The 25,316-nt window shown below is 38.5% G+C and overlaps 2 protein-coding genes across 4 annotated transcripts; one reads left to right on the top strand and one right to left on the bottom strand.

Annotated features, from left to right (window-relative positions):
* Window positions 1–466: 466 nt before the first annotated feature.
* On the bottom strand, window positions 467–7,463 carry coq4 (coenzyme Q4 homolog (S. cerevisiae)). 2 transcript variants are annotated; one of them, XM_042509575.1, is made up of 7 exons: window positions 7,237–7,463; window positions 6,452–6,604; window positions 4,003–4,099; window positions 3,785–3,887; window positions 3,506–3,635; window positions 1,553–1,646; window positions 467–1,162 (listed from the first exon to the last, which is right to left on the bottom strand). In XM_042509575.1, the coding sequence occupies exons 1-7, from the start codon at window positions 7,412–7,414 to the stop codon at window positions 979–981; spliced, it is 939 nt and encodes a 312-aa protein (XP_042365509.1). In that variant the 5' UTR covers window positions 7,415–7,463; the 3' UTR covers window positions 467–978. The 2 variants fall into 2 exon arrangements, with proteins under 2 accessions (XP_042365509.1, XP_042365508.1); XM_042509574.1 differs by having other exon boundaries at window positions 6,452–6,607; window positions 7,237–7,460.
* An 11-nt stretch (window positions 7,464–7,474) lies between these two features.
* On the top strand, window positions 7,475–23,160 carry traf2b (Tnf receptor-associated factor 2b). Of its 2 annotated transcripts, none has more exons than XM_042509571.1 (11): window positions 7,475–7,575; window positions 12,918–13,120; window positions 15,332–15,410; window positions 15,631–15,729; window positions 18,177–18,338; window positions 18,428–18,502; window positions 19,295–19,369; window positions 21,405–21,629; window positions 21,727–22,030; window positions 22,282–22,430; window positions 22,522–23,160. In XM_042509571.1, exons 2-11 carry the CDS (start codon window positions 12,945–12,947, stop codon window positions 22,738–22,740), a joined length of 1,563 nt encoding a protein of 520 aa, XP_042365505.1. In that variant the 5' UTR covers window positions 7,475–7,575; window positions 12,918–12,944; the 3' UTR covers window positions 22,741–23,160. The 2 variants fall into 2 exon arrangements, with proteins under 2 accessions (XP_042365505.1, XP_042365506.1); XM_042509572.1 differs by lacking the exon at window positions 7,475–7,575 and adding an exon at window positions 7,892–7,986.
* The last annotated feature ends 2,156 nt before the right edge of the window (window positions 23,161–25,316 follow it).

The raw sequence follows: 25,316 nt of genomic DNA, 5'->3' as shown, positions 1-25,316 counted from the left end.
ATGTAAGTAAATCATGGCTTATCTCTCTATCTTTGTACATTTTTTTCAAAGCAAACTGAGAAGACATAGTGTTGCACAGTGACACTAAGCTACATGTAGAAGTTTTTTTTTGTGAACTACGGAAATAACATAATTCACACATTTAAAAATAACCTTACAGTAACCATATATTTGGTATTCACCAGAAAAAATGGTTTTAACTAGAAAAATGAATGGGTATTTTTTTTGACACTGTATCTCACACAGCTGCCAAGTGTACACACTTTTACTTCCTGTAAAAAGGAGGGCCATCATTTATTGAGTATTTGATGAAACTGTAAGTTAGCAGCATGTCATTAATACTCAGTATTTTCACAGCAGTTTTAAATTGGAAAAACAATTGGCCAAATATAGCAGAAAAATGATGATATTGGACAAATGCTAATATTACTTTCCAATGCCGAATACAGATGACATCATACCAGTATTTAAGTAAAGAAATAATTTTTTAAAAATTTATTTCACTCATTGATACAAATACACATTTTCTGTACCATTCTCAACAACAGACAGTGACTAAACAAGACCTGTTGAATCTGACCTGTTGTCTATAGCAGTGGTTCCCAACCTTTTATGGCTCGCTGTAACTGAGATAAAATTATCTAATATTTAATAAACAAAAACATTAGAAAAATGTCCAGAAAATGTCAAAACTAAGTTTCTTCTTTTTTTATTTTTTCCTCCAAACATCTCACAAGCCCTCAGACTGATCTGGTGACCCTTTGCTGGGAAGCAACTGGTCTGAAGGAGCAGAAAAACTCTGATATTACGTCACTCAAAATTCTAAGTAAAAGTTGACAAACCAAAGTTTGGCAAGTGTGACATTTCCTCAGTAGTTAATAACTTCCTCCCTTACAGTATAACAGTTGTAATCAATCATTTTTGGGTTTTGGGTTTGTGCTCTTCTGAAAGTCCAGTGATCTTTTTTTTTTGTATTTCTCAGGTGTCCCTCTTGTTGGTGGCACTGACTATGACAGGAGGCGGCTCTATGTTGAGCTCTTCTCGGAGGTCTTCGATGCTCTGTGCCCATCGTCTCTCGTAGAAAACGCTGAGGACGCAGCGGGCGCGCCGACCGTTCTGCAGAGCCCATGGGCCCAAGGAAGTGAAAAGCGACTGTAAACGGCTGTAAGAAGGTAATACAAGACAGGAAAGGTTCAGCATGACACAACAATGAAAGGATTATTTGTTTTATTCCCGATACACCAGTTCCCCAAAAGCACAAGGAAGTTGTATAAGGAAGGGTTAACTATTTACAGGTAAAGAGACAGTTTACAGGTATTTGTTCATCATAACCACAAAAATGATTTACAGTTTTTGACTTGTTTCCTCTTATCCCTCTGTGGGACTCACACACAGACCTGGACAAAAGCCTAATCAGTATTAACTATTGGATTAATCAGCTCTGTTGTTTTTAATGAGTGCAAAAAACAGGTGAGCGAGATTACTACCATCGTCTCAAAGACAGTCCAGTACAGCACTGTATGTTAAGCTCTAGTAAAAACTGGTAGTGTACCTTGCATTCAGCCGAAGTGGCCCCAACACAGCTCCAAGAGCACACATGGGGAGCCCAGTCTGAGCGGCTTCAAACCATTTCACCGCCACCTCACCTGAGAGCAGCAGAAAGACATTTCCTGATTATTCCAGATGGAAGGAGAAGAGATTAATGCTGAAGCACATGAGCAATCTGCAACAAACTACAATACAATTGGCCGATATGCACTTACAGTCTGAAGAACATGTTTCCTCTGCATATGGCGTCGCAAAGAGATGGGTGCAAGATCTCACACATAATACAAAAAAATGCTTGATGTAAGGCTACCTCTCGATGCTATCGTGTTTATTTTGGGGTTATATTCAGCCACCCTAGTCATACCATTCAACTGTCTTAGCATGGAAGAATATCCCGAAGTCACCGGTGGGCTAACAGCTCAGGGAAATGAGTAACTATAATAATATGGAAAAGTTAACTTTTGATCTCAAAAGGCAGAGTGAAACCTTTGAGTCCTTTTTACGCAACTAATGCTTATGTCTTGGATATGCTACAAAATGATGATAATGGGAGAGATATGCTTAACTGTTAGGTTAACTTTGCGTAAGGTATGTCTTGTCTTATAACTATGTTGTATAAGAGAATAAACCAGGAAGAAGTCAATGGTTTAAAAAACCTTTTTTATAACCCTATTGCTTAACATTACTTTCCCCTTTTATCCTCCATGAAGAAGTGGTGTCAGCAAAAAAAAAAAAGCTTACATCTCAAATCTAAAAGAAAGACGTTTGAAAAGCAGGAAGTGAATTCAGACCACTGGCAATAAAAACATGGAAATGGTGAGGGCATCTACACGCAACACGAGATATTTTTGAAAACTGATGTTTTTCCCCTTTGTTTAAAAATAAAAAAAGAAACTGTCCACACAACCTTCGTTTTACAAAATATCTCTATATATCTGTCTTCAGCAGTCTACCTTGTCACAAAGGTAGACTGCTGTCACACCTGCTGGAGATCTCATCGCTGTTGATTGCCGTTCAATTTAAGGATGAAGGGGCTTGCTCAAATATACAAGTCAGGCTCTGGACATTTTCCTTCCAATCCTCATCGACAACAGTCCCTCTCTCTGCTAAGTTTGAGTTTAAAGTAATCATTAGACCAAACAGTGCCAACTGGTGGCCTGCCATTGTTGTTTCTAGCATATGCTCATGCAGATTATTAGACAATGGGCCCCTAGGCACAAATACGCATAAAGGCCCCACCACCTGTCCTACAGAACAGCAGGCTTAAAATTACTCTTTTGTCAGTGTTGTTGTTGTTTTGCATCTCTTTGTAATTGTTTTGTTTTTTTGTGATTTTGTGCCTCTTTGAGGGCATTTTGTGTCTCTTCGAGGTCTTTTTGAGGTCTCTTCTTGGTGGGTATCTAATTATTTCAGTGACATTTTGCAGGAGAAGGTTGGGGGGCCCTAAGCCTGTCCCTGGTTGGCCCGTTCAGTAATCCATCCATATGTATGCTGATTACACAAAACAACAATACGCATGCACACACTGAAGAGATCGTGTCATTGTTTCCAGAATGCTTTGTTTTACACGTCCACACAGATAAACAGTAACCAGAGTTTTGAAAAAAAATGCACCTTAGAGGGCGTTTTTTTTTTTTTTTTTTCATTTTTTTTAGGATTAGTAACCTAAAATTTGATAAAACACCATAGAGGAAAGTATCAGTTCATGTGAATAATTGTATACATATAGACCTCAGATAAATTCTGAGGAGAATTTCATTGTTCTGTCAGCAGTAAAACATTTGGCTCCAGTTGTGTCTTTCAACTGGTTTTATCTGCCATGCACACAATAACTCTTAGGGAGGGAAGTGCTTGGCTATCAAGCTGAAATGACTAAAAAAATATATGACTTAGTCTGTGAATGTAATGACTAATAGATTATCTGTGCACCACTTTCAGTTTTTGAAGCCTGACTTACCCAGCATGTTGGTGGGCATGCCCAGTAAAGTGTGCAGCAAATCATGGACCTCTCTGTATCTCTGCATGACGTAAGCTAGCTCCTCATCGTCCACAAACTTCACGTCTGCCCTAGAGTCAGGTGTCACGTGCTGACAGAACGAGAGAGACAATGCATGAGTGAAGACGAAAGGGAAACTTAAAGGAGGGAGGGAAATCTGGGGAAATATGTTTATCTCGATGAAATCATTGTTGTCACTCGCTGTGAAAAATGAAACAACTATCGTCAGCAGACACTCACATTGTCCTCCAGAAAACGAAGGTATTCTCTCCCGAAAGAGCCGTCGGGCAGAGAAGCCATCTCGCTCATATCGAGTGTAGTCAGCCGGATCCTGGGCCTTTCTCTGCAATAACCAGTCAATGATGAGTACGCCCAAATCAAACTTTATTTACAGCAGAGACGTTTTATTTGACAGTTCCTAAATAAGACAGTAACTGAATGGTCTTATAGTGACTCACGTTAGGATAGTGTACCCTTCAGGATCGTTTCTCATCCTGTCCCTGAGATTTATCAACGCTAGGTGTCCCGTCGTCTCACCGAGCACTGCAACCATGTCTGTAAGGAGAGTGTCCGGCAACGATACAGTGTTAAATGTACAATACTGGGATTTGTTGCTGCTAAATTGATTGCCTCAAAATAACTTACATTTGAGATTCTCAACTATGTTACATTGATGATACACAGTTTTATAATGTGCAGATTGTCTTATAATACTGTATATCTTAAATGTATTTAAGGAGCATCCCAGCAAATTTAGATGAGAATCAGTTTACTCATCACAAGAAGTACCAGTCAGCCTGCGGAACAGCTGTTCAATGTCTTCTGTGGATTTGAGCAACATTTTTCAAGCCTGAGACAATGTCTGGGGAAAATGCCATGTCTGGTGATGTCATCCGCAGTATCTAGTTTTGTGTTTGGAGAATACTTAGTTTGAGAGCTGGAATAACCCCAAGTTAACTAGAAATAGGGCAAATGAAAAGGCACTATAGCTGCAGCAAGTTTGGAGATCAACTGACACTGAGGACTAAAGTCAGGTGTTGCCCTTTAAAGACACCTGCAGTCTCTAAACTAAATGTACATGACAGGTGTTTAAGTCCTCTTCCTCCCTGAGGTTTCAGGGTAACTGCACTGACATATGGCCTTTCTTTGTATCTATTCTCATTTCTGTTTCCAAGTTATTTTAAAAGCATGTAACAGCAATCTCCAGAGATTAAATGGATGACAATAAGTAAATGCACTTAGCCAGTACATGAGAAAAGAAACTTAAGGTACAGCCCCACACTGTAGCTGTTGGTATCATTTCACTGAAAACTAGAATTACCACCTGGCGTCTGTATGCCTCTGTGAACCAGTCAAGCCGCAGTTTTCATCCATGTCTGTCCACACTCGTATGAAGCCACGATAGTAGACAATGCTTAAAATATGGATGTTGCTACAAAAAAGCTACACATTCTAAAACATGGATGCTTCATGCACATCCTTAATTTGGCAGCACAAAAGATCTATACAAACAGCTGTTTCAAGGTGGATACCCATGATTAGTGTCAGCAGTTCAGTGTCTGACCAAATATCTCCTGTTCTGCTCCTGCGTCATGATGTTAAATAATGGCCAGAAAAAGTGCTTTTGCTGAACATTATAATTTCACAGTGAAGTTGACCTTTTGGATATAAAATGCCATCACTTCAAAATTGTATTTTATTCGACATTTGTGTGATTTTTTTTGTCATAATTAACAGTGCCCTTCGATGCAGCAGCCTGTAGCTCTTCAAATCCTTACTACTTTTTACTTGTATTTTGCTAAATGTTTCCATTTTTTTCGAGACCATGGCCCTTTCTGCTGAAGCACGACTTTTCTACCATGGAGAAGCACTTATCAATATCAGGAAAAGTTGTGTGCTCCTAACATCCTGGATCAAGTTGTTGGGCAGACTTTGCTGGAAGCCATTAAGGACACAAACTCTGTGACTTTGTTTAAAAAATGACCTTCTATATGAATTCTTGTCTTATGGAAAAAAATATGATTGTGAGGTTACAGTGACCTTGACCTTTTACCACTAAATTCGAATCAGTTGTTTCTGCCAAATTTGAGGAAATTCACTCATGGTGTTTTGAGATATTACAGGAATGACACTGATGCAAGGTCACAATAAGTCACTCCCACTCCCACTCAGTTATTAATTCCCACAGCCAATCAAACAAACCAACAGAATAACATATCCAGGACTAAAAAAGTTGTAAAGAAATTTTGTTAAATTGAGCTCAGATCTGTTTGATTGATTATCCAAAGGCTTACTTTTTTCCCCCTCAGAGCCCTGAGCCTCATTTTGTGGCCTTAATCAGGACATTTCATCCCCTAAAAAGGCTTGGACAATCAAGCGAGTGAACTTTATAATAAAACTTTGTTGAGATTAAATTCCACTGGGCTGTAATGTATGAAAGAGTGAAAGATGAATTAATCAATTAATTAATTGTCCGTAGCTGCTTGTCCTCCCAAGGGTCATGGGGGGGCTGGAGCCTATCCCAGCTATTATTGGGTGAGAAGCGAGATACAACCTGGACAGGTGGCCAGACTATCGCAGGGCTAGAGTCAAAACTTTTAATGGATTTCTGAAGTGTGGAACATTAGAGTTTTCCTTCTACAGTACTATCTTTAGAGCTTTTTCCATATTTGGCTTCAGATGGGCATGTATGACTGGGCTGAACCGCAGCACATTACTCATCTCTGGAAGGCTTTTTATGGTCTATTTTAAGATTGTCTTGATTAGTAGAGATGCAGGAAATGTGGGGATGGAGTGGGGGCATGGCATGATTGCTGCAGTTATAATTGCATCAGATGCCGTCTGGAAAGGCATTTTCTTTCTTTGGAAAAAAGACAAGAAGACAGGAGATGACAGAGAAAGTCTCACCATGTCTGTAGGGATTCTGTAGTGCAGCCACTCCTGACCCAACAGCCAACAGGGCTTTCTGGATGGGGGTGGTTTGGATATGTCCAGGATACAGCCCATCATAGCGGATGTCTGTAAACAAACTCCTACTACTGTGTAGCTGGTGGACACACACCGCTGAGAAAAGAGGTGTAGCAGCATTAGAAACTTCATCACAACTGGACCAAGACAATCTAGTCATGCACTTGATATTTCTTTTATTACCCTCATGTAACAACAACAACTCAACAGCTTTTTTATAATGTTGCATATCAGACAATGGTGTTATATGACTGAATAATTTTACTCAAGTGGCGTTATTAACTGTTGCCATTTTCGCCTAACAACTCACGATTTAATGATTTAATGTGACAAATGCATTGTAAAGAACAGATGTATCACTATTCTTTCATTTAAAACTGTCGCAATGATATCTGGGCTAACTTTACATACAAGTATCCGCTCTGTTACCCATTTATTGTGAACAAAATTTGACATATTTTTTTCTGTTACGTCTCCTATAAAGATAAGAGTATCTTAGTGGCCAAACATTAAGACACGACAACATAATTGGTGACATTTATCACCAACTCACAGCATAGCTGTCAGCTGAAGAGTGTGTGTACCGCTCCTGCGTTCTCTGGTAAGGTAGCGTTATGCTAGCAGCTAGGCTATTACATTCATTAATTTCTACCTTAAACTGTTAAAATATATCTAGCTGTTATCTAAAACGTAGAGACAGCATTTCGCTTTTTCGAAACTCATACCTTTGGAGATTAAATCGCATTGTCGCTGATTGAACCGTTGTAAAAATCTACCTACAAACAACCACATTGTGGACTCCAATGCGCATGCGCCTCTTTGAAGTTTCGCTCGGTTTTTTCTCCGGGGCAGCCCTGTCAGGTGGGCGGGGTCGGTCAGTTCAACGGAAGCACCGCAGAGCATACAGGCAGAGTGCCCCCGACCTCACCGGCTGCCTTATCAATGAAAGTAAACGTACCGTTAAAATTGTAAACACAGCTAAAGGTTGAGCTGTCCTTCTCATGCGATAGCGGACGAACAGTTTCGCTTTCCGCCTGTCTTCAGAGACACTGTCAAGACACAAGGTTAGTTAGCTGAACTGGTGTTTCTGCTTGTCACATAAATAGCTCAGCAGTTTGCTGAGTAGATAATTCGCCAAACGTAGTTAGTACGACACCGTCTAACTTAGCTTGTAGCTGCATAAAGTTGTGTAAGTTAGCTAGCTTACTCAAACCAATAAGTAAAGTCTAAGTTAATGCTAAGTGTTGAGCGACATCATTGCTGGTTTTTAGTCAGTAAGCCAAAAGTAAAATAAGTTAAGGTGATGGTTGTTGTCACGACATGACTACCCACGAGACAATGTCCCACTGCTAATTTCCCTTGTGGCTCAAGCTTTATATGAGTAGTGGCGTGACGTGGGTTGAGGCGGGTGTAGCTCTGCTGAAATACTGGGGTTGGATTGTTTGTGACATGATAAAGCAGACTTTTCTGACTGGGTGAGTAAAGATTCGTGTTTAGTTGCAGTGCAGTATATTAGCGAGGTTCACAGATGTAGTGCAGTAACCCTTGATGGGTTTGTATAACAATTCCTGGCCAAAAACATGGCGAACACAGGGCGAGCACGCAGGAAGCAGACAGGGCAGAGTGTGTTTTCTGGCTCCAAACAGCTGCTACTAGCTTTTAGGAGGGAAGCTGTTGTGACTATATAAGTTCTGGTTGTGGAGACTGAAGGGATAGATTGGTCGTAACTTTACTTTTCAAGGCATTGTTTTGATTGAGAATGCAGCTATTTCTGATATTTCTTTCACAACTTCCATTTGTAACTTCCAAATTAGTTGACTGTAAGGATACATTTATGCCTCTTTTTTAGCACAGCATAGTGTTTAAAGTTCAGTGTTTGTTCTATGTTTTATGGCTGATTTCATGTTTGCTTCTGACATTGTGGTTTTTAAGTTTCTGTGGAGTGCATTGCAGATAATATGCATATGGTTTCTACATGAGATTGCGTGGTTTAATGATTGTTTTCACTGTGTTTGTTATAGCTACTCTCTCAAGGTTACTGTGGATACATGAACTAAACAAGGGCTTGAATGATTTTTTGTACTCTTGGTTCATGTTTCCCTGTAAGGCAATGTTTATGACTTCATTGTTTTATGTTTGTGCCCTTCCTGTTCCACATAGACAGGTTTGAACACATGAGAGTTGTGAAATTACAAAACAGTTATACTACATTATTATGCAATAAGGGACAAATGACAGTCATCATGCACCAAATGTGGTGGTGTATCAGCTATAGTACAGAAAACGATACCAGGGGAAACTGCTGTGGCTTTCTAATATTTTAGGGCTTTTTCTAAGAAGTGCAGTCTGTGACTTCCCGCCTTAAGTAACATAGGGGCAAAGTAAATAACTGAATGATTGTTATAATTATTCTAGAAAATTCCCAGTAAGATTACCAATATTGCTGTTTCATCTCCATGTGGTGGGACTGAAGTTTAAAATGAATATAAAGTGTATATATATATATATATATATATATATATATATATATATATATATATATATATAGTTTAAAACATGTTTACATATGTACAAAATGCTGCAACATTTGTCTTAGATAGGATAGCCTTATAAAATGTAAATAATAGTCAAGAGTTTTCCAAAATATAAGCCTATATTTCAAACAAAGTCAAAATGATTTGTCAGATAACCAATACTGCTTTTTCATCTCCATGTTATGGGAGTGAAGTTTAATTAGAGTATTAATTTAAAATGTTTACACACAAACTCATACAAAATAGTGCATAGACTTTTAGTCTTGTGAGGAGGGATGACAAAATGGCAGTAATAATTAAGAGTTTGCCAGAATATAGGTTTTAAACAGTTAAAATGCTCTGTAATGTCATCTGAAAAGGTGGAAGCTAATTATCTTATCTTTGCATGAATTAAAATGTAAATTTAATGTTAATTAAATGAAATGGAGAGCATGCCAGGAGTTTGAATGTTACATAAAAGATTCTATTGTTTGTAACCTGAATTTACTATTATTACTAGAGGCTGCTAGTGCATTACTGGTCATATGTTCACTTGGGAAAATTTAAGTCTCATGATGAGCAGTTCAGTGCTCTTGCTATTTGTCTTGTGATCATGAGATTTTAATCATCATGAGAATGATATGTAAGGCATGGGTTCCTCTTTAGTGTGTTTCAGCTTTCAAACTTAAATTAATTTGTGGGTCATAGTAACCTTTTAATTTGCCTAGTTTCATTTAGAATTTGATCCATCAGACAGTTATAATCTCACTTCCCTACACCAAAGTTGAAGGAGATTCCCTGCATCTGAAAATTTAATCCATTAAATATAGGGTTCACCAAAAAGAGGAGTCAGAGATTTCCTGTTCCAGAAGAAATGCCATTTTTTTGGCATTTATGCTTTTATTGATAGTGACAGAGAGAGACAGGAAAGGCAGGGGAGAGAGGTGGGATGAAAGGCAGCAAAGGACCTTGGGTCAGACTCGAACCCCGGCTGCTGCAGTTATGACTCAGCTTTACCTGGTGACCCTCGGGGGCAGAGCACTCCAAGATGATTCCTAACTTTTTTTTGCCACATCAGCACGAGTAAGCCTCTTGCAGCATCGGCTGTTTAAGTATACGTGGCTGTTTTTAGACAGAGCCACATCAGCTCAAGACAATAACTTCCCTGTCAGTTTGTCTTTTTACACAGCCATAAAGCACAAACATGAAGCTCCCTTGGTCAGCTTGTGTAGTCTAAATATTGAATAGTGTTTTTTGTAACCAAACAATACCATGTGGGTTGAAAATATGGCATTTACCACCCCCTAGTGTAAACAGATAGCCTTGTTACCCTTTTCTCATGTTTGTAAAACACTGAGAACTTCTTGTTCTGTGTTTTTGTATTAACATCAGTGGCATTTTATTGGCACTGCATTTTAATTGATGGGTGTTTCTTTGAACATGAGTTGACAACACTCCTCAAAGCTATTTGGCTTTTGAACTGTCAAGAGTTTAAACCAGATAATCTAAATACCAGCTTTACAGTCAAGCAGAACTATTTCAAATGTCATATGTCGTGGCATGCAAAGCTGCAGCCTCTCTATATTCTTTGCAGATTTTCATGACACATTTACATTACCTACATGATGACATACTTTACTTGCGTGCACACCCATAGTATAGAGTTTTCTGCAGCTTTGTGTAAACCTAAACCCAGTTAGGCACTTTAACCGTCAACAAGCAGCTTTGTACATATTTGCCAATGGAGTATTTTCTGTGGGCGTATCGCAATATGTCAGTATATGATGACATCTGCTGGTTTATGGGAAAAACACTCCCTACTCCATTTTCACCCACAAGGGATTTCTCAATGACAAATCTTGTACAGGCATGAAAGTTTGCAGATTTCTCATATAAAAGTAGTTCTACTACAACTGTGATTGTGCATTTAATGCAGTAGCTCATGGGGGTAATTTTTTTATTAACCACAACAGGCTTTTTAGTCTGGCTATGCTGTTGCATTTTACTGCCACCACTGCAGACTTTCTGGTTCACTTCCTGACAGCGATACTTCTAGTTTAATCTGATAAACACATACTAGCATTATTTGTGATGAGGAAATAGATGAGAGATTATATCTATGTCACACCTTTTTTTTTTTGGTTTGTTTTTGCTGTTGACAAGGAGATCATGTTTAGGCTGATAATGCATCATTAACCAAGCGAGCTTAAAAGGGACAATTCACAATTCCCAGAATCAAAAAGGAAGAAAGTGTGCATCTACTAATGAAGGAGAGGCTGCTCGTTAAAGTGCGAAATGTAAAAATCAGTGGCTTCCTCCTTAGCTGATCTGTATTATTGGCTAGCTCAGTGGTGCAAGGTGAGCCAGCAGATGAGTCCGTTGGCTGGTGTTGTTCAGTAGAAAGAACGGTGGATTATCACGAGTAACCAGGTTTTGATTTCTGAAAAAAAGACATTGCCGTTGAGTTTTTCTGAAATGGCATTATTAATTTTACGGTGAACTGTCCCTTTAAACCTAGTAACAGTTCATAGCTTTTGATGTTTCACAAGAAACAGATAGTCCGAATATTGCAATATTGCATTGCATTGCACCTTGCATAATTGCATACTGACTGGTGTGGTCTATATTGCACCAGAAAGCAGATCAGACATTTTCACCAGTTGCAAAAGCTAGCATATTGTTTAATCAGAGGGAAATCCCTCAACAGTTTTAGAAGTGCCAGTCTTGATATGTCCATCAGGTGGCACCAACAGAAGGAATGCCCAAGTGACAAACAGAGCCTTTAAATTGTTGCAGTTACGATCATGCACCATGTAAAACTCAGATATCATATAAACAAAAGAAATTCTTATGAGTATTATAACCACAACCAACTTTGATCCGTGGCACATTGCATTGCATTCCAAATATTGTAGGCAGAGCATATAGTAATCACTATATGGCAGTACAAGCCCAATTAGTAGCCTGGTAGTTACTCTTTAAGTAAATCCATCTTGTAAGTAGTAATTAGCTTTCATGATGTAAAGCTGGATATCTCTGTCCTCAAGCAACAGTGTTTGGAACATAGGAAATATCTTTCATTACTTCATAAAAAATACACAGATTGAAACATGATGGTATTGTAACCTGAAATCTTATGTGTTGGCGAGCATCGACTGAACTGTAACAAATAGTGGCCATGGTGATCTTATTTGTCATAGTTTGCATCCTTTTCGATAAATTTGTATTGAGTATTTTTTTTTTTTTTTTTTTTTTTGCCTGGACTACGTACTACATACGTACGACGCAAAGTTAATAGTTAAACTTGTTTGGGAATTGTTCATAAGTTCGCACAAAAAAAGAAAATGATGAAATGCTGTAAGCATTAAGTAAGCTTGACTCTTGCATGCATCTCATATTGGCCTAGTAGGTGAGGAAAGCATTTTTAAGGTTTTACAGTTTTATTAGGTTCACAGCAAAGACATGCTAATGGTAGATCAGCCAGTGGTGACAGTTGATTCGGCCAGTAATTTAAAACAAAACATAAATGTTCTCCTCACATTATGTCTAAATGAATTTTCGTTGCACACAGGTTCCATTGTAAGCCCAAACTTTTTACATCTTTTGAATTTATGCAAAAACACGTCTGCATCATTTGAATGTAACTCATAAAGTTCTTTCAGGCTGCAGCAGCCAAACTTAACACGGTTTCACAATAATGAATCAGCCTTATACTCATTGTACAATTATTTGTTGAAAGGCTTGGATGCTGCCCACATAGCACTTGTACAATTACAACACAAGTAATTAAGGGTAACCTGTCAGTATTTATTGGTGTGACAGAGAAAACGAAACATCATGACTCAAGTCTTGTTTGTCCTTTAACAGTTTTTATGTGTGGTTTTCATTCACAGGATATAGCACCAGATTGATGGAGAAGGATGGCACGAATTTCGTTGGATTGCCCCAACTCTTTACAAGGGATCCCCCTCAGTGTGCTGTCAGTGCCCATGGAGAATAAATACAAATGTCAGCAGTGTCTCCAGGTCCTGAGGAAGCCTGTCCAGGCTCAGTGTGGCCACCGCTTCTGTGTACACTGCTTCAAGCAGCTCACCAGGTACACTGGAGGTCCTCAGACCACCTACAACCGTGTGAAATGCAAACCCCTTCTAATGCTTACCCTCTTACTGGACATGCTTCAGCACATCTTGTGTTGTCTTATCTCTGCTCGCCTCTGGGGATTTTTTTGCACCCAAGATCAATTCCTTTATTCAAACTCATCCCTCACATGACTGGACTCTTTTATTGAAGTCAGTGAATCACAAGGATCTGACCATGCTGACTCATTCTAAAGGTGTCATTGTTTTCTTTTCCACTTCTTTTTTCCTATCACTGGCTCATGCATTGTGAAAAAAAAAGATGACAGTACAGGACATCAAAGGAACAGTGTGTAAGAGTTAGGGGGATTTCGTTATATCTCGTGGTGAGAATTGCAGATTGCTGAAGCTTCTCCTGGTTGGAATTCCTTTAGTGTTTATTGTTCAGGAGGTTTTTACTGGGAGTCAGATTATGCGCAGAGGTCGTTTCTACTCCAAAAGTAATGGACATGGTGTTCTAAACATTGACTACATCAGTGTCTCATTACAAATCATTGTTTTCCAAACTTTTTCTCTGATTACTTAAAATACAGATGTTGAGGAAGTTTTTACCGGGAGCCGCATTATCCGCAGAGGTCTCTTCCTCTCCAAAACAAACTGAACCGGTGATTTAATCCAGTAAAAACACTGAATGAAGCAGTTTTACAATACAAATCAGTGTTTCTCCGATGCTGTTCAGCTCATCAGAGACAGGCTGCAAGCCTCGCACCTGTTAATGTCTGCTCCCTTTTTTTTTTTTTACCATAAGATCCAGGCATTCACCGGCAGCTAAATTATCTACAGAGGTCTTTTCCTCTCTATAACAAACTGAACCGGTGATTTACACCGGTAAAAACACTGAATACAGCTGCTTCACGCTCCTCACAGAGCTGCTAGCTACAGTGGCCAACACGAAAAACACGGCTGGCCCTATCTCGAGCCAGTGTTCGGTTTGTCAGTTCCGGGCTACTGTAGAAACATAGCGGTGCAACATAGCGGACTGCCTGGACAAAGACCCCTCCCTATGTATCTAGGGGCTGATTACACCGCAACAGTTCTTGCATGAAACGTTACATTTTTGTTGCGGTTTGGCCTTTTGTTCTCATGACAACAGCGTTTGACAGCCTGAAAACGCGATATTTGAAACGGGTTTCCAGAGTGTAATCTTTTGAAAACAAAACCTAGTCTGCCGCCGTGTAAACTGGCAATGGACAAATACTGTCAGAACAGTGACGTCACGGCCACGCGTGTGTGGTATTCTTCTATGGTGTGTCATTACAAAGTTACACCGCCAACTACTGGCCTGGTGTGCACACTACAGCATTTTCGGTTGTTTTGTGCTTCCGTGTACATGAAGACGGTTTTCACAGTGTTACCATATGAATGTGGATATTTTGAACAACGCAAAGTTAAGACTTTTTCATTTTTAGTTGGGCCGTTCTCGTCTAAACGTGGCCCTAAACAGCTCATTCGAAGGTACCAAAAACGCAGTGATTCTTATCTTCACATTATTAAACAATAACTATATCCTCCTAATCTTAGACACTGGACCTTTAAAATCATTTTAACAACTTTACATAAAACCACATATTAAACAAAACCTTTTATAACATGTATGTGTTGGAGTCTCATTTTGCTTATCTTCTAGCATTCAAACAACAGCAAAAAGCATTTCACTTTCCCAAATCCCATGTGAATAGTTTGAAATCCACAAATACCTGTGTTGTGTGACTTTCGTTATGTGTAAAATATTGTTTCACATGTGCTTATCTTTAACCTTTAAACAAAACCACATGTGAAAAGTGAGGTGATTTCACATGACCTATTCAAAAGCCACTGCTGCCTCTACATGAGAAGTCATCGTGTTATAATGATAATTTCACATGTACTTTGTGTTGTGTGTGTGTGTTATTCATTTATTTGTCTTCAATCTCGCTAAAGCTGATACATTCTTTCTCATAAATTTCCTGCACCTTATCAAAGGTTGTTAATTGCAGCAATCTTATACGCTTGCTTAAAAGCTTCAGTCATTGCTGTTGTACTTTCTATCAATGATTCATCTAATTGAGCTGTTGTCCATACTGGTAAGCAGTTGACCTATGAATGAATCAGCAGGAAGTTTTTGCTGACTGCTGGCGCCAACCTGCTGGGTTTTTTTAACTATAAAGTCACAAACCTGTTTTGTTTGCCAGTTCTGGGCCAAAGCCTTGTGAAGCCTGCCGCCAAGAGGAGATATATGAGGAACCCATTTCCATTCTAAATAGCAATGAGGTAAGTTGAGAAGTATGTAAATTTGTCAGTCAACATTTTTACTTTATGAGGTGTCTTCCTTGTAATTAGTTTAGCCCCCTCACTCCCACACTGATTCAGAGGAAACCGATGGGATTTTCCTTCACCACAACCTCAAACACTGCAACCTTTTATGTCTGTCTGCTATTATGATTCATGGCTTTGTGAGTAGACTTCATGTTGTTCTTTGTTTGCCCCCCAGGCATTTCCGGACAATGCAGCCGGTAGAGAAATAGCAAGTCTTCCTGCCAGGTGTCTAAACCAAGGCTGTAATTGGACAGGCTCAATAAAAGAATATGAGGTGAGGTATAAATATCAGCTTTTTTATGTCGCTGTGGTTGTGCTTAGTGTTGTTCCTGTCTGCCTGTTAACAGTGTACAAGTGTCAGTTTACTCTAACCAAACCGGTGCTGTCAGTATTTTCTGTGCATCTCTAAACTAACATCACCCACAGTTTCCTCACCAAATGCTGCATTCCCACGTCGCTGTCAGGTTTTCTGTTTTTTGTTTTTTTTTTTACCCCTGCAGCCCTCAGCTCACATTATGGCTGAAACATGTGGTTGTAGAAAGCAGAGAAGCAGAGAAACAGGAAGTGAAACTTGACATGCTGGAAAGTCCCCATGTTACCCGCTCAGATAACAACGGCTCAGTGGGGAAAGTACCAGGGTATAAAAGGCCATTCAGCTCAAACTGCAGAGAAAGGGTTAAACTAACTATTACAGTATAATGAAACTAGATTAAGACTGCACCAGTTCTCAAGGGAACTAGTTAATTTTACACTTACTGTTAAGATATAAAACAGTTTCAGACACATCCTTTACGCAGAGTGCGATTTGTATAATGACAGAAAATCCCCGTTAGGATCATAAAAGCTGTCTGTGTTTCTGTTTGTGTCTGCTGGTTTTGTTTCTACTGTAAATATCTCTGTGTGGGTTGAGTTTTTTCTTTAGTAAAGAGTTGGCTCCCTGCTGACAATACTGTGGAAAGGCTGTGTGCTTTCTGTCAGTTTGTGGATTTCAGTGTAGCTCAATCTAGATGAGGAAATGTTGTGATAGGAGGAAATAATTTAAATTAGAACACTAAGCTGATGCTGGAGATTACTTTTGCATTTTTGCAGATGTGGTTCTGACTTGTGAGCTCGCTGATGCTATAAAGAGACACGTGTTTGCTTTCAACGGCCATGCGGTCAAAGTTTGCATCAGTTAGAGGGTTACAGAAATAAGTATATGCCGTGTGATAACACTCGTGTTTGTGTGAGCATCTGTGGGCTGCTGTGTTAGTCACGGTTGTGTGGAAAGATCCGCAATCCTTAGCTAGCCGTACACACCCAAAACTAACTGGAAAAATAGACAAAACTAATGTGTCAGTGGCACAGTGAGGACAGGGATGTGACTGGAGAACGATTAAAGGTGATTCATATTTGGTTATTCGGTTCGAGATTTTCTTGTGCGGCATGTTTAAAAGATTGAGCATTCAAAACGAAAAACTGGCTAGCCTACCTGGGGTTGTGGCTCCAGCGTGCTGTTTGTAGTCATTATGAAAGAGATTAACTTCCTTGTGGACAATCTCCACCTCCTAGCGAGCTCCGCCCTGTTTGCTTCCCGGCATTTTTTAAAAATATAGTGTATTCGATTATTAAGCATTTCAATACAAAACCCTCTTTTTTAAAGCAGTTTGTTATTTCACCTCCACTTCTTTATTTCTCTTCTGTTTTTTTGTACTTCTTATTTTTGGGGCATTCTGTTTTGTTTTTACTTTTAAGGTCAGATGTTTGAAAAAGCTCTTTTTAAATCTCACCTCTGTATATTATGTTTTAACAAACACATAATACAAATAATTAAAGTGGACGTCTTGGAATATTTCTCCTAATTGTGTCTCAGAATAACTGCATAATTATAATTACCTAATATCACTTTCATGTTTAATTCAGTGCACTGTTGTTACCCTTCACCTGCTTTCTGCAATGGAGATGAGTCAGATAAATAGTGTTTTGTTTTTCCACATTTCAACCGTCAGTACATGCTTTACAGGTGTGTCTGGCAGTTGTATTTGTGCAGATGATTGACATGACTGATGAAGGTGTGTCTTAATATATAACTGAGAAATAACCAGATGCTTTTATGACATCTTTAATCATCCACTTTGTAAATGGAATGCACGCAAGGATGTTGAAACACCATTAAGCCATAAAGCACAACTGTCTGTCTTTTTTTTAAAAAACAACAATGAAAACCAGACACATGCAGGCTGCACAGGGTTCCCATAAGGTGCTTGAAGGGCTTGAAGTACCTGAATTCGACATTCAGAAATTTAAGTCCTAAAATACCTTATAAAAATCAGACATTTTTTAACTTGGTCCTTAATAGAATATAATTAAGTAAAGAACAGAATTTTAAAATATTTCCGAAGATGTATTAGATAAATGTTTTAAACTCATGCCATATAAGCACCAATCGGTTGGTAAACACCACTAAAAAGAGGCCACCAGGATGTTTCACCCGACTTTCGGAGGAAATAAGCAGCATTTTTTTTTATTAATAAGCTGATTTTAAGCCCTGGTTGCATGCCTGCTTTATTTGCAAATTTGCACAATTTTCTTGCAACAGATGGTTGTGAAAAAAAAAATATCAAGAAATAAGTGCTTGAAAAACATACCTGAAAGTCCTTAAATGTGTCTCGCCCGTCTGTATGATCCCTTGGAGTAAAAAAAAAATAAAATAAATAATAATAACGTGTCCTCCATCTTTAGGCTCAGCATGAAGGTCGCTGTGAATTTGAACGGATGCAGTGTGAGGCCTGCCAAATGTCAATCCTTCGTACGGAGAAGGACAGACACAATGAGAGAGAATGTGAAGCAAGAACGCTCAACTGTAAATACTGCAAAATGACCTTCAACTTTAAAGACATCAAGGTAAGAGTCAGAGATCATCTAGTGGCTGGTTTTTTGTGTGTGAATGGACACATAATAATAACTCATGCTCCTGTTTGGTGTGTTTTTAGGCGCATGATGAAATCTGTCTGAAGTTTCCATTACAATGCAAGGACTGTGGCAAGAAGAAGATACCAAGAGAAAAGGTTTGAGCTGCTCCACAAATAACTACCTTCAACTTTCCATAATGTTTTTTAATTACTCACCGGGCTCTTAGGTGTTATAGTCTTTGAAAAACCTATAAAACAACTTTCATGTAGCTTCTTTGTACTGCAACTAGGCAGGGGCGTCATCGTGTTGGGGAAAGTGACACTGGTTAGCCAGGGCCGTAGTGGGAGGGGGGCTTTCCAAAACCCTTGAATGAAAAGTTTTATTTGCAGTTTTTCTCTAAGTAGTTAGTGCCATAACTTAATTGAAATTGGCAGAATAAATCAGTTGAAAGACTGGACTTTCCCTGAGGCCCCGCTCACAAGGCACAAAATGGTTCAGTCCGCCCCTGTACCAAATGCAAAGCAGAGTGAGCAAATGCTTATGTTGCCAGAGCACCAACATACAAGTCTTTCCCAGATAAAGTGAACTTGAGGTTCCATAAGAGAAAAGAAAGAAAAGATAAAGAAAGCAAGCTGATTTTGTAAAACAACTATTCAAATGGCGTCAGAGAGACAAGGATCAAGAGAGGAAGGGTGGGGGCCCACAGAGACTGCTTATGCACAGGCCCAGAATTTCGTGCATACAATATTCACTGAGTAGTTCAGTTTAAAGAACATTTCTAGGTCAAGCAAACATCTTTATCTTTGAAATGGAGATTAAGAGCAATGGTGCCTTTGAATTCCCTTTATGACTACTAACTTTCTTTTTGACTCATGATCCTGTTCTCTGCTTTCACTTTTCTGTTTCAAGTTGATTCACTGTTGCACTCTTTTTTTCTTGACCTGCAGTTCAGTGACCACAGCAAAACATGTGCCAAGTCAAAGAGTGCCTGTCCATTCAGTGATGTGGGCTGTAAATCTGTGGTAGGTACAGTATTTTAATCAAATGTAATGGTTTCATTGTGTCATGTTTTATGTAATGCAAATACTTTGTTGGAGGCTGGCTTGTTTTACAGGTATTTTAAAGGAATCTGGACATTCTGGGAAATAGTTAAATGAAAAGAATAATTATCTGTACTGTAAATATGAAGCTACAGCCTGATGACTGTAAGCTGAGCTTGGCATAAAGACAGGAATCGGGAAAACAGCTAGCCTCGTTCATTTTTAAGTTTACAACATTTTTCTGCTTTTTGAAATGAGAAATAGAAAGAGACCAGTTCATAATTTTCCTCGGTTGAGACTGAGTCTGCCTCCATGCTGAGGACGGCTATGGCCAGAGGCATTATGTTCCCAGGTTGTCCCTCCGTCCGTACGTACAGTCCTGACCTTAAGGGAATTTCTTCAGATTTGCCACTAACATCCACTTAGACTCAGCAATGAACTGATAATATTTAGGTGTTGAAGGCCACTGTGACCTCGCATCCCTCTCATTCTCACGAACACAACATCTAATAAACGCCTTGAGGGAATTTCCTCAAGTTTGGCTCATGTCCACTATGACTCAAGAATGAACTAATTGGAATTTTTTTGTCAAAGGTCAGTGGTTTGTTATGTAGCTATGACAAAGGGGAACTGTTCATGGCTACATAAGCAATAAGTGCAACTTCACATGTTCATGGAGGTGTACAACCACAAGGTGGCAATCCTAGTTTTTACACTTGTGCATAACAAATTAACATGATATAACAAGTTAGCTTTAGAGGTGCTGATAGGTTGTTTTTTGAAGAGAGCCAAGCTTGCTGTCTCCTGTCTTTATGCCAAGCTAAATGCCCTCTGGTGTTGGCATCGTATTTACCGTGGTGTAAACATTTAATTTTCCACAGAACTTTTTATTACACATGAGAAATGTCAGTTTTTCTCTAGGCTGTTTATACTGGTTTCAAATGTGCAGAGCTCAGTGAGGTGTCATGTAGTTCTATGCAGCAGTGATGATTTAGAAACATTTGAATCAAATGTGATGACAGTTGAGGCGTTTGCTTGTTGATGTTACCATGACTCTGTGAAACTACACCCACCCACACAGCCCTGAAGGAGTAGATTAGATAGCTTTTTAACTGTTAAACTCTATGAGTTGGATAAGATGGACATCAATAACCCATTTATGAGGCTCCTCCCAGTTAAGATCATATTTGGCATATGGTGTTTACACCAGCACAGAGAATTTATAGCCTTGCTTTTATGTGATGTCATTTTTTTATTTTCTTTATTTTCTTTTGTTTATTTGTGTTTATTTTTACTTATTTTATTCATGTTTCATTTATTTTACTTCCTTTTATTTGTGGTTTTATATCTTGTATTTCATTTTGTAAGTTTTGGTGTATTTGTTTGTATTATTTTATATTGTCACTCTGCATCCTGCATCTTGCATTGTTTGTCCTCTTTTTTTAAAATTATATCCTAACTTCTACCTTAGTTATGTCTCGCTTGTGCTCAAGAGGACTTACTTTTACTGCTTTTGCTTTGTTTGTCAAACCACTTTGTAAACTCTGTTTTTTAAGGGGCTTTATAAAAAACATTATTATTATTATTATTATTATTAGAAGAAGAAGAAGAAGCTAGCATATTCAGGTTTCTCATCAATGCAATACGGTGTTTATATGCTCAAACACATAAATGGAATATTTCAAAAACAGGATCATAAACGGGTATTCATGTCCATGTAAATACACGCTATGCTATTTTTCAAGGCATGTGTTTCATGTGTTTACATTAAAAATCAAGAATTGGGTTCTGTCAGTATTGTATGGAATAATACTCAGAGTTGCAGTGGTTTGAAATGTTATTAGGAGCCAGACTTGGATAAGTGTCTTTTTCACAGTATAAAATAAATGACAAATGCTCATTTAAAAAGGTAGATGTGGCTTTACTACCCTGAAAAGTAGTGAAAGTTTATGCCCCTACAGTTTTCAGTTCAGTCCATTCCAGTGGTATTTCTAACAAGCTCTATTGTGTTCCACAGATAGACAACGGGAAGCTGAGCGACCATGAGCACAGCAGCACCATGGAGCACTTGCGTCTGCTGCTGCCCATGGTGCTGTCCATGGCTCGGACTCGTGCTGATGCTGTACCTCAGGGAGAGTGGCAGGAGGACTCAGGTCTGGGCCTGTACAGGGCTCCTGAGGAGGGAGTTCCTATGGGCTTGGGAGCTGCAGCCTCCTTGCATTCTGTGGACGTGGACAAAAAGGTGAGTCTTAATGGATTTAATACTCTTCATTATTTACCATTAATGTTTTTAGGTTTTGATATAGGATCTAAATGTATTTGTTGTTGTTTTTTGACAGGTGAATGCTTTAGAGAACATTGTATGTGTCCTGAACCGAGAGGTGGAGCGCAGCTCAGTTACATTGGAAGCTTTCTCGCATCAGCATCGTTTAGACCAAGAAAAAATCGAAAACCTCTCCAACAAAGTGCGTCAGCTAGAGCGGACAGTCAACATGAGAGACTTGCAACTGTCTGAAACTGAGCAGCTGGTGCGAGAGCTGCAGTTCTGCACCTACGATGGAATATTTGTGTGGAAGATCTCTGACTTCTCCCGCCGCAGACAGGATGCTGTGGCCGGTCGAGCACCTGCAATGTTCTCACCAGGTAAGATGAAAGATATAATCACCACCTTTCATGCATTTCAAAGGCCTTTTGTACATGTGGCATATCTTATGTCTTAGCTGAATGAACGCAGATCATGTGGTGTGCATGATGTGTTGGCGTGTAGTCAAGGGAAATTCCACCTCACTACGCCCGTGTTGTCCTTCAGGGAGTGGACGCATCACTCTCATTCTCACATGACACTGTTTCAGGCTCGTTTTTACATTCTGCATTCTTCTTGTTCCACCTCACAGCCTTTTACTCCAGCAAGTACGGCTACAAAATGTGTCTGAGGCTGTATTTGAATGGTGACGGGACAGGGCGAGGAACGCATCTTTCGCTGTTCTTCGTTGTCATGAGAGGAAAATGCGACGCTCTGCTCAAATGGCCATTCAGTCAGAAGGTATCCACACTTAACGTGTGATCTTTCCGCTCATTTAATTCCACCATAGCTGCAAAGAACAGCTCAAAACAAGCTCCCTGTCTTTCCCCAGGTGACTCTGATGCTTTTGGATCAGAACAACAGGGAGCACATCATCGACGCTTTCCGTCCTGATGTGAGTTCCACATCCTTTCAACGGCCCATCAGCGAGATGAACATCGCCAGTGGCTGCCCGCTTTTCTGTCCGCTGGCTAAACTGGCTGGCAAGAGCCCCTATCTGCGAGATGATACGATTTTCATCAAAGCTATTGTCGATCTCACAGGCTTGTAGGGTGTAGTCTGTGGAAGGTACACCAAAGCATGTAAACCAAAAAACACAAAAATTGAAAATTAATAGTTATATTACTAATAATGAAATATCTATATGATATTATCATAATAAGAATGATAATATATTAAGATGTAACTATGGTATTACACAATATATCTACACTATACTTTTAAGAACGTCTTCAGGTGTCACATGACAGATGAAGGGTGTGTAGAATAATCGTGATGGTGGGTCTTTAATGGTTATGGTATCCATCTTTCGTGAAGCAATTGGATATAAAACATTTAAGATATTTCTCTTTAATGTCTTGTGCATTCACACAAAAAGTTTCAACTATAAAGTTGTCAGTAGGCGTTAAGAAGAAGTGCTTAAAAGAGAATGAGACAGAACTCAAGGAGGTCATCTGTCATCCTAATGTGACCTTTTTTTTTTTTTTTTTTTTTATATAAGATCTATTTGTATCAAATACCTTGTTTATATTATATATAGATATCTATCTAAAGTATATATTATAATAATTATAATACAATGGACTCCGCTCTGCATTATGTGGGTCTTCACGTCAGCTTCAAACTTGGCCAATCCATCCCTCCAGAAACAATATTTTGCACCCTTTCAGTTTCCCTTCAATATTTTAACATCAAAGCTTTTACCGGATAGTTTATAATTCTGTGTAAGTGCATACTTTTAAATCCCAATTAATGTGACCTTGTAACATCTATGTGAAAAGACGCATACATCGTTCAGGCCGTTTAAACAATACCTAGTGCTGACATAAAGTTTAATGAACTCCAAGAAAAGAGATTAACAGAGATGAATTATATAATACACCTTTTTTTTGCCATACAAGTAGTATGTAAGTATCCTTATCCTTAAGTATCCTCCTAAACAACTTCAGCATGTCTGATGAAGCAAGCCACTTTTTATCATGTGGACATAACATAACCAGCCAATTATCAAGTGTCATCTCTGGTCATGTAGTGTAACACAGAACATACTTTTGCACTTTGTTTTTTTTTTTTACCTTAAATTTATTCTAAATTGATAAGAGATGTGGAGGGAAAGAAACATTTTGAAATCATAAAGGACGATATTTCCACAGCCTGTAAAACTGAACAATGCTAAAAAAAAATCTTGTCTTAGATAGACCCCAAATACAAGACTGGAGTTTCATCGATAGCAAATAATAGCAAGTTAATGTAGTAAAAACAACAATAACACCCTTATATCTTCATGTGTTGCACACATTCCTGCTTGTGCTATTAGTTACTAGAAATACTGATATTTACTATATATTTTATTCACTTCTCTATATTACAGTATACATTATATATTTTTTTCCTGTTTTAATTTGGTGTATTTTTCCAATATATATATATAACATGCTTCTACCATAATCACCCGAAATTTTCTTATGTATCACCACTTCATATAAGTGTAAGATTGCATATTACTATATTGGTATACTTGGTATTTACTTTATTAACACATCAATAATTAACTAAGTTTAAAAGCAGTAGTTCTTGCTGGATACTATGAAATAATTTGGACGTCTTTGTTTACAGTAAAGTACTCCACTTTCACTCCTCTCATATTCATTATTGCTTATTATTGCACGTCATGTTTAATTCAATGTTTAATGCCATGTTCACTGTTATTTAGGAACATATAAAACTTTAATTATAAAGTAATATACAGAATAACTCAGCTTAAAAAAATAGTTGATCAACAGATAATTGTAATATAAACCTAATATATCTTTGGGTTTTTGTATCTTTTAGGAAGACACCTTGGACTTTAGGAAAATTTAACCTTTTTTGTGATGTCTTATAGGCGTATTATACATTATACACAATAAAAAATGCAGAAAAATTAGTCAACAATGAAAATGGTCAATAGATGCAACCCCTCTAGAAAAAATAAATCCACTTAGTGAGCCATGTAATATCTAACCATTTTATGTATCTTGTACCTCAAGCCAACAGCAAAAAGTACACCAACACAGTTAAGTTTAAGATTATAGTAGAGATGCGCTTTTTGAAGTACTTATTATTCCTCTGCACCAGTGATAACACTGACTGGAGTGTAAAAAAACTAGCCAAAACGTCATGCTATACCATGCCGTCAAAAATCTCGTCAAAACATCATACTATACCTTGACATCAAAAATCTTGCTGAAATGCCATACAATAGCATGTCATCAAAAATCTCACCAAAATGTAATACTATAGCATGCCGTCAAAAGTCTCGTCAAAACGTCATAGTATTGAATGTCGTCAAGGATCCCGCCAAAACGTCATACCATAGCATGTTGTCTAACATCTGGCAAAAACGTCTTACTATAGCATGTCTTAAAAAATTGCACAAAAATGTGTTACTAAAGCATGTAGTCAAAAATCCCGCCAAAATCTAATACTATAGAATGTCGTCAAAAATCTCACCAAAACATCAGACTCTAGCATGCCATCAAAAATCTCGCCAAAATGTAATACTATAGAATGTCTTAAAAAATCTCACCAAAATGTCATAATGATAACATGTCGCCTAAATTTCATACTACATGATGATGTCAAAAA

This window comes from Plectropomus leopardus, chromosome 20 (genome assembly GCF_008729295.1).
Source record: "Plectropomus leopardus isolate mb chromosome 20, YSFRI_Pleo_2.0, whole genome shotgun sequence".
NCBI lineage: Eukaryota > Metazoa > Chordata > Actinopteri > Perciformes > Serranidae > Plectropomus > Plectropomus leopardus.
Note: the sequence above shows the minus strand (reverse complement) of the source record. Positions and strands in the feature narration are given on the sequence as shown.

Excerpts from the sequence above, each read along its gene's own strand:
- coq4 (XM_042509574.1), bottom strand. The coding sequence starts at position 7,414 with ATGCTCTGCGGTGCTTCCGTTGAACTGACCGACCCCGCCCACCTGACA. Across the intron at positions 3,888-4,002 it reads GAAGGGTACACTATCCTAAC|AGAAAGGCCCAGGATCCGGC; the intron begins GTGAGTCACTAT and ends TGGTTATTGCAG. Across the intron at positions 1,163-1,552 it reads CCACTTCGGCTGAATGCAAG|CCGTTTACAGTCGCTTTTCA; the intron begins GTACACTACCAG and ends ACCTTCTTACAG.
- traf2b (XM_042509571.1), top strand. The coding sequence starts at position 12,945 with ATGGCACGAATTTCGTTGGATTGCCCCAACTCTTTACAAGGGATCCCC. Across the intron at positions 15,730-18,176 it reads GCTCAATAAAAGAATATGAG|GCTCAGCATGAAGGTCGCTG; the intron begins GTGAGGTATAAA and ends CTCCATCTTTAG. Across the intron at positions 18,339-18,427 it reads TCAACTTTAAAGACATCAAG|GCGCATGATGAAATCTGTCT; the intron begins GTAAGAGTCAGA and ends GTGTGTTTTTAG.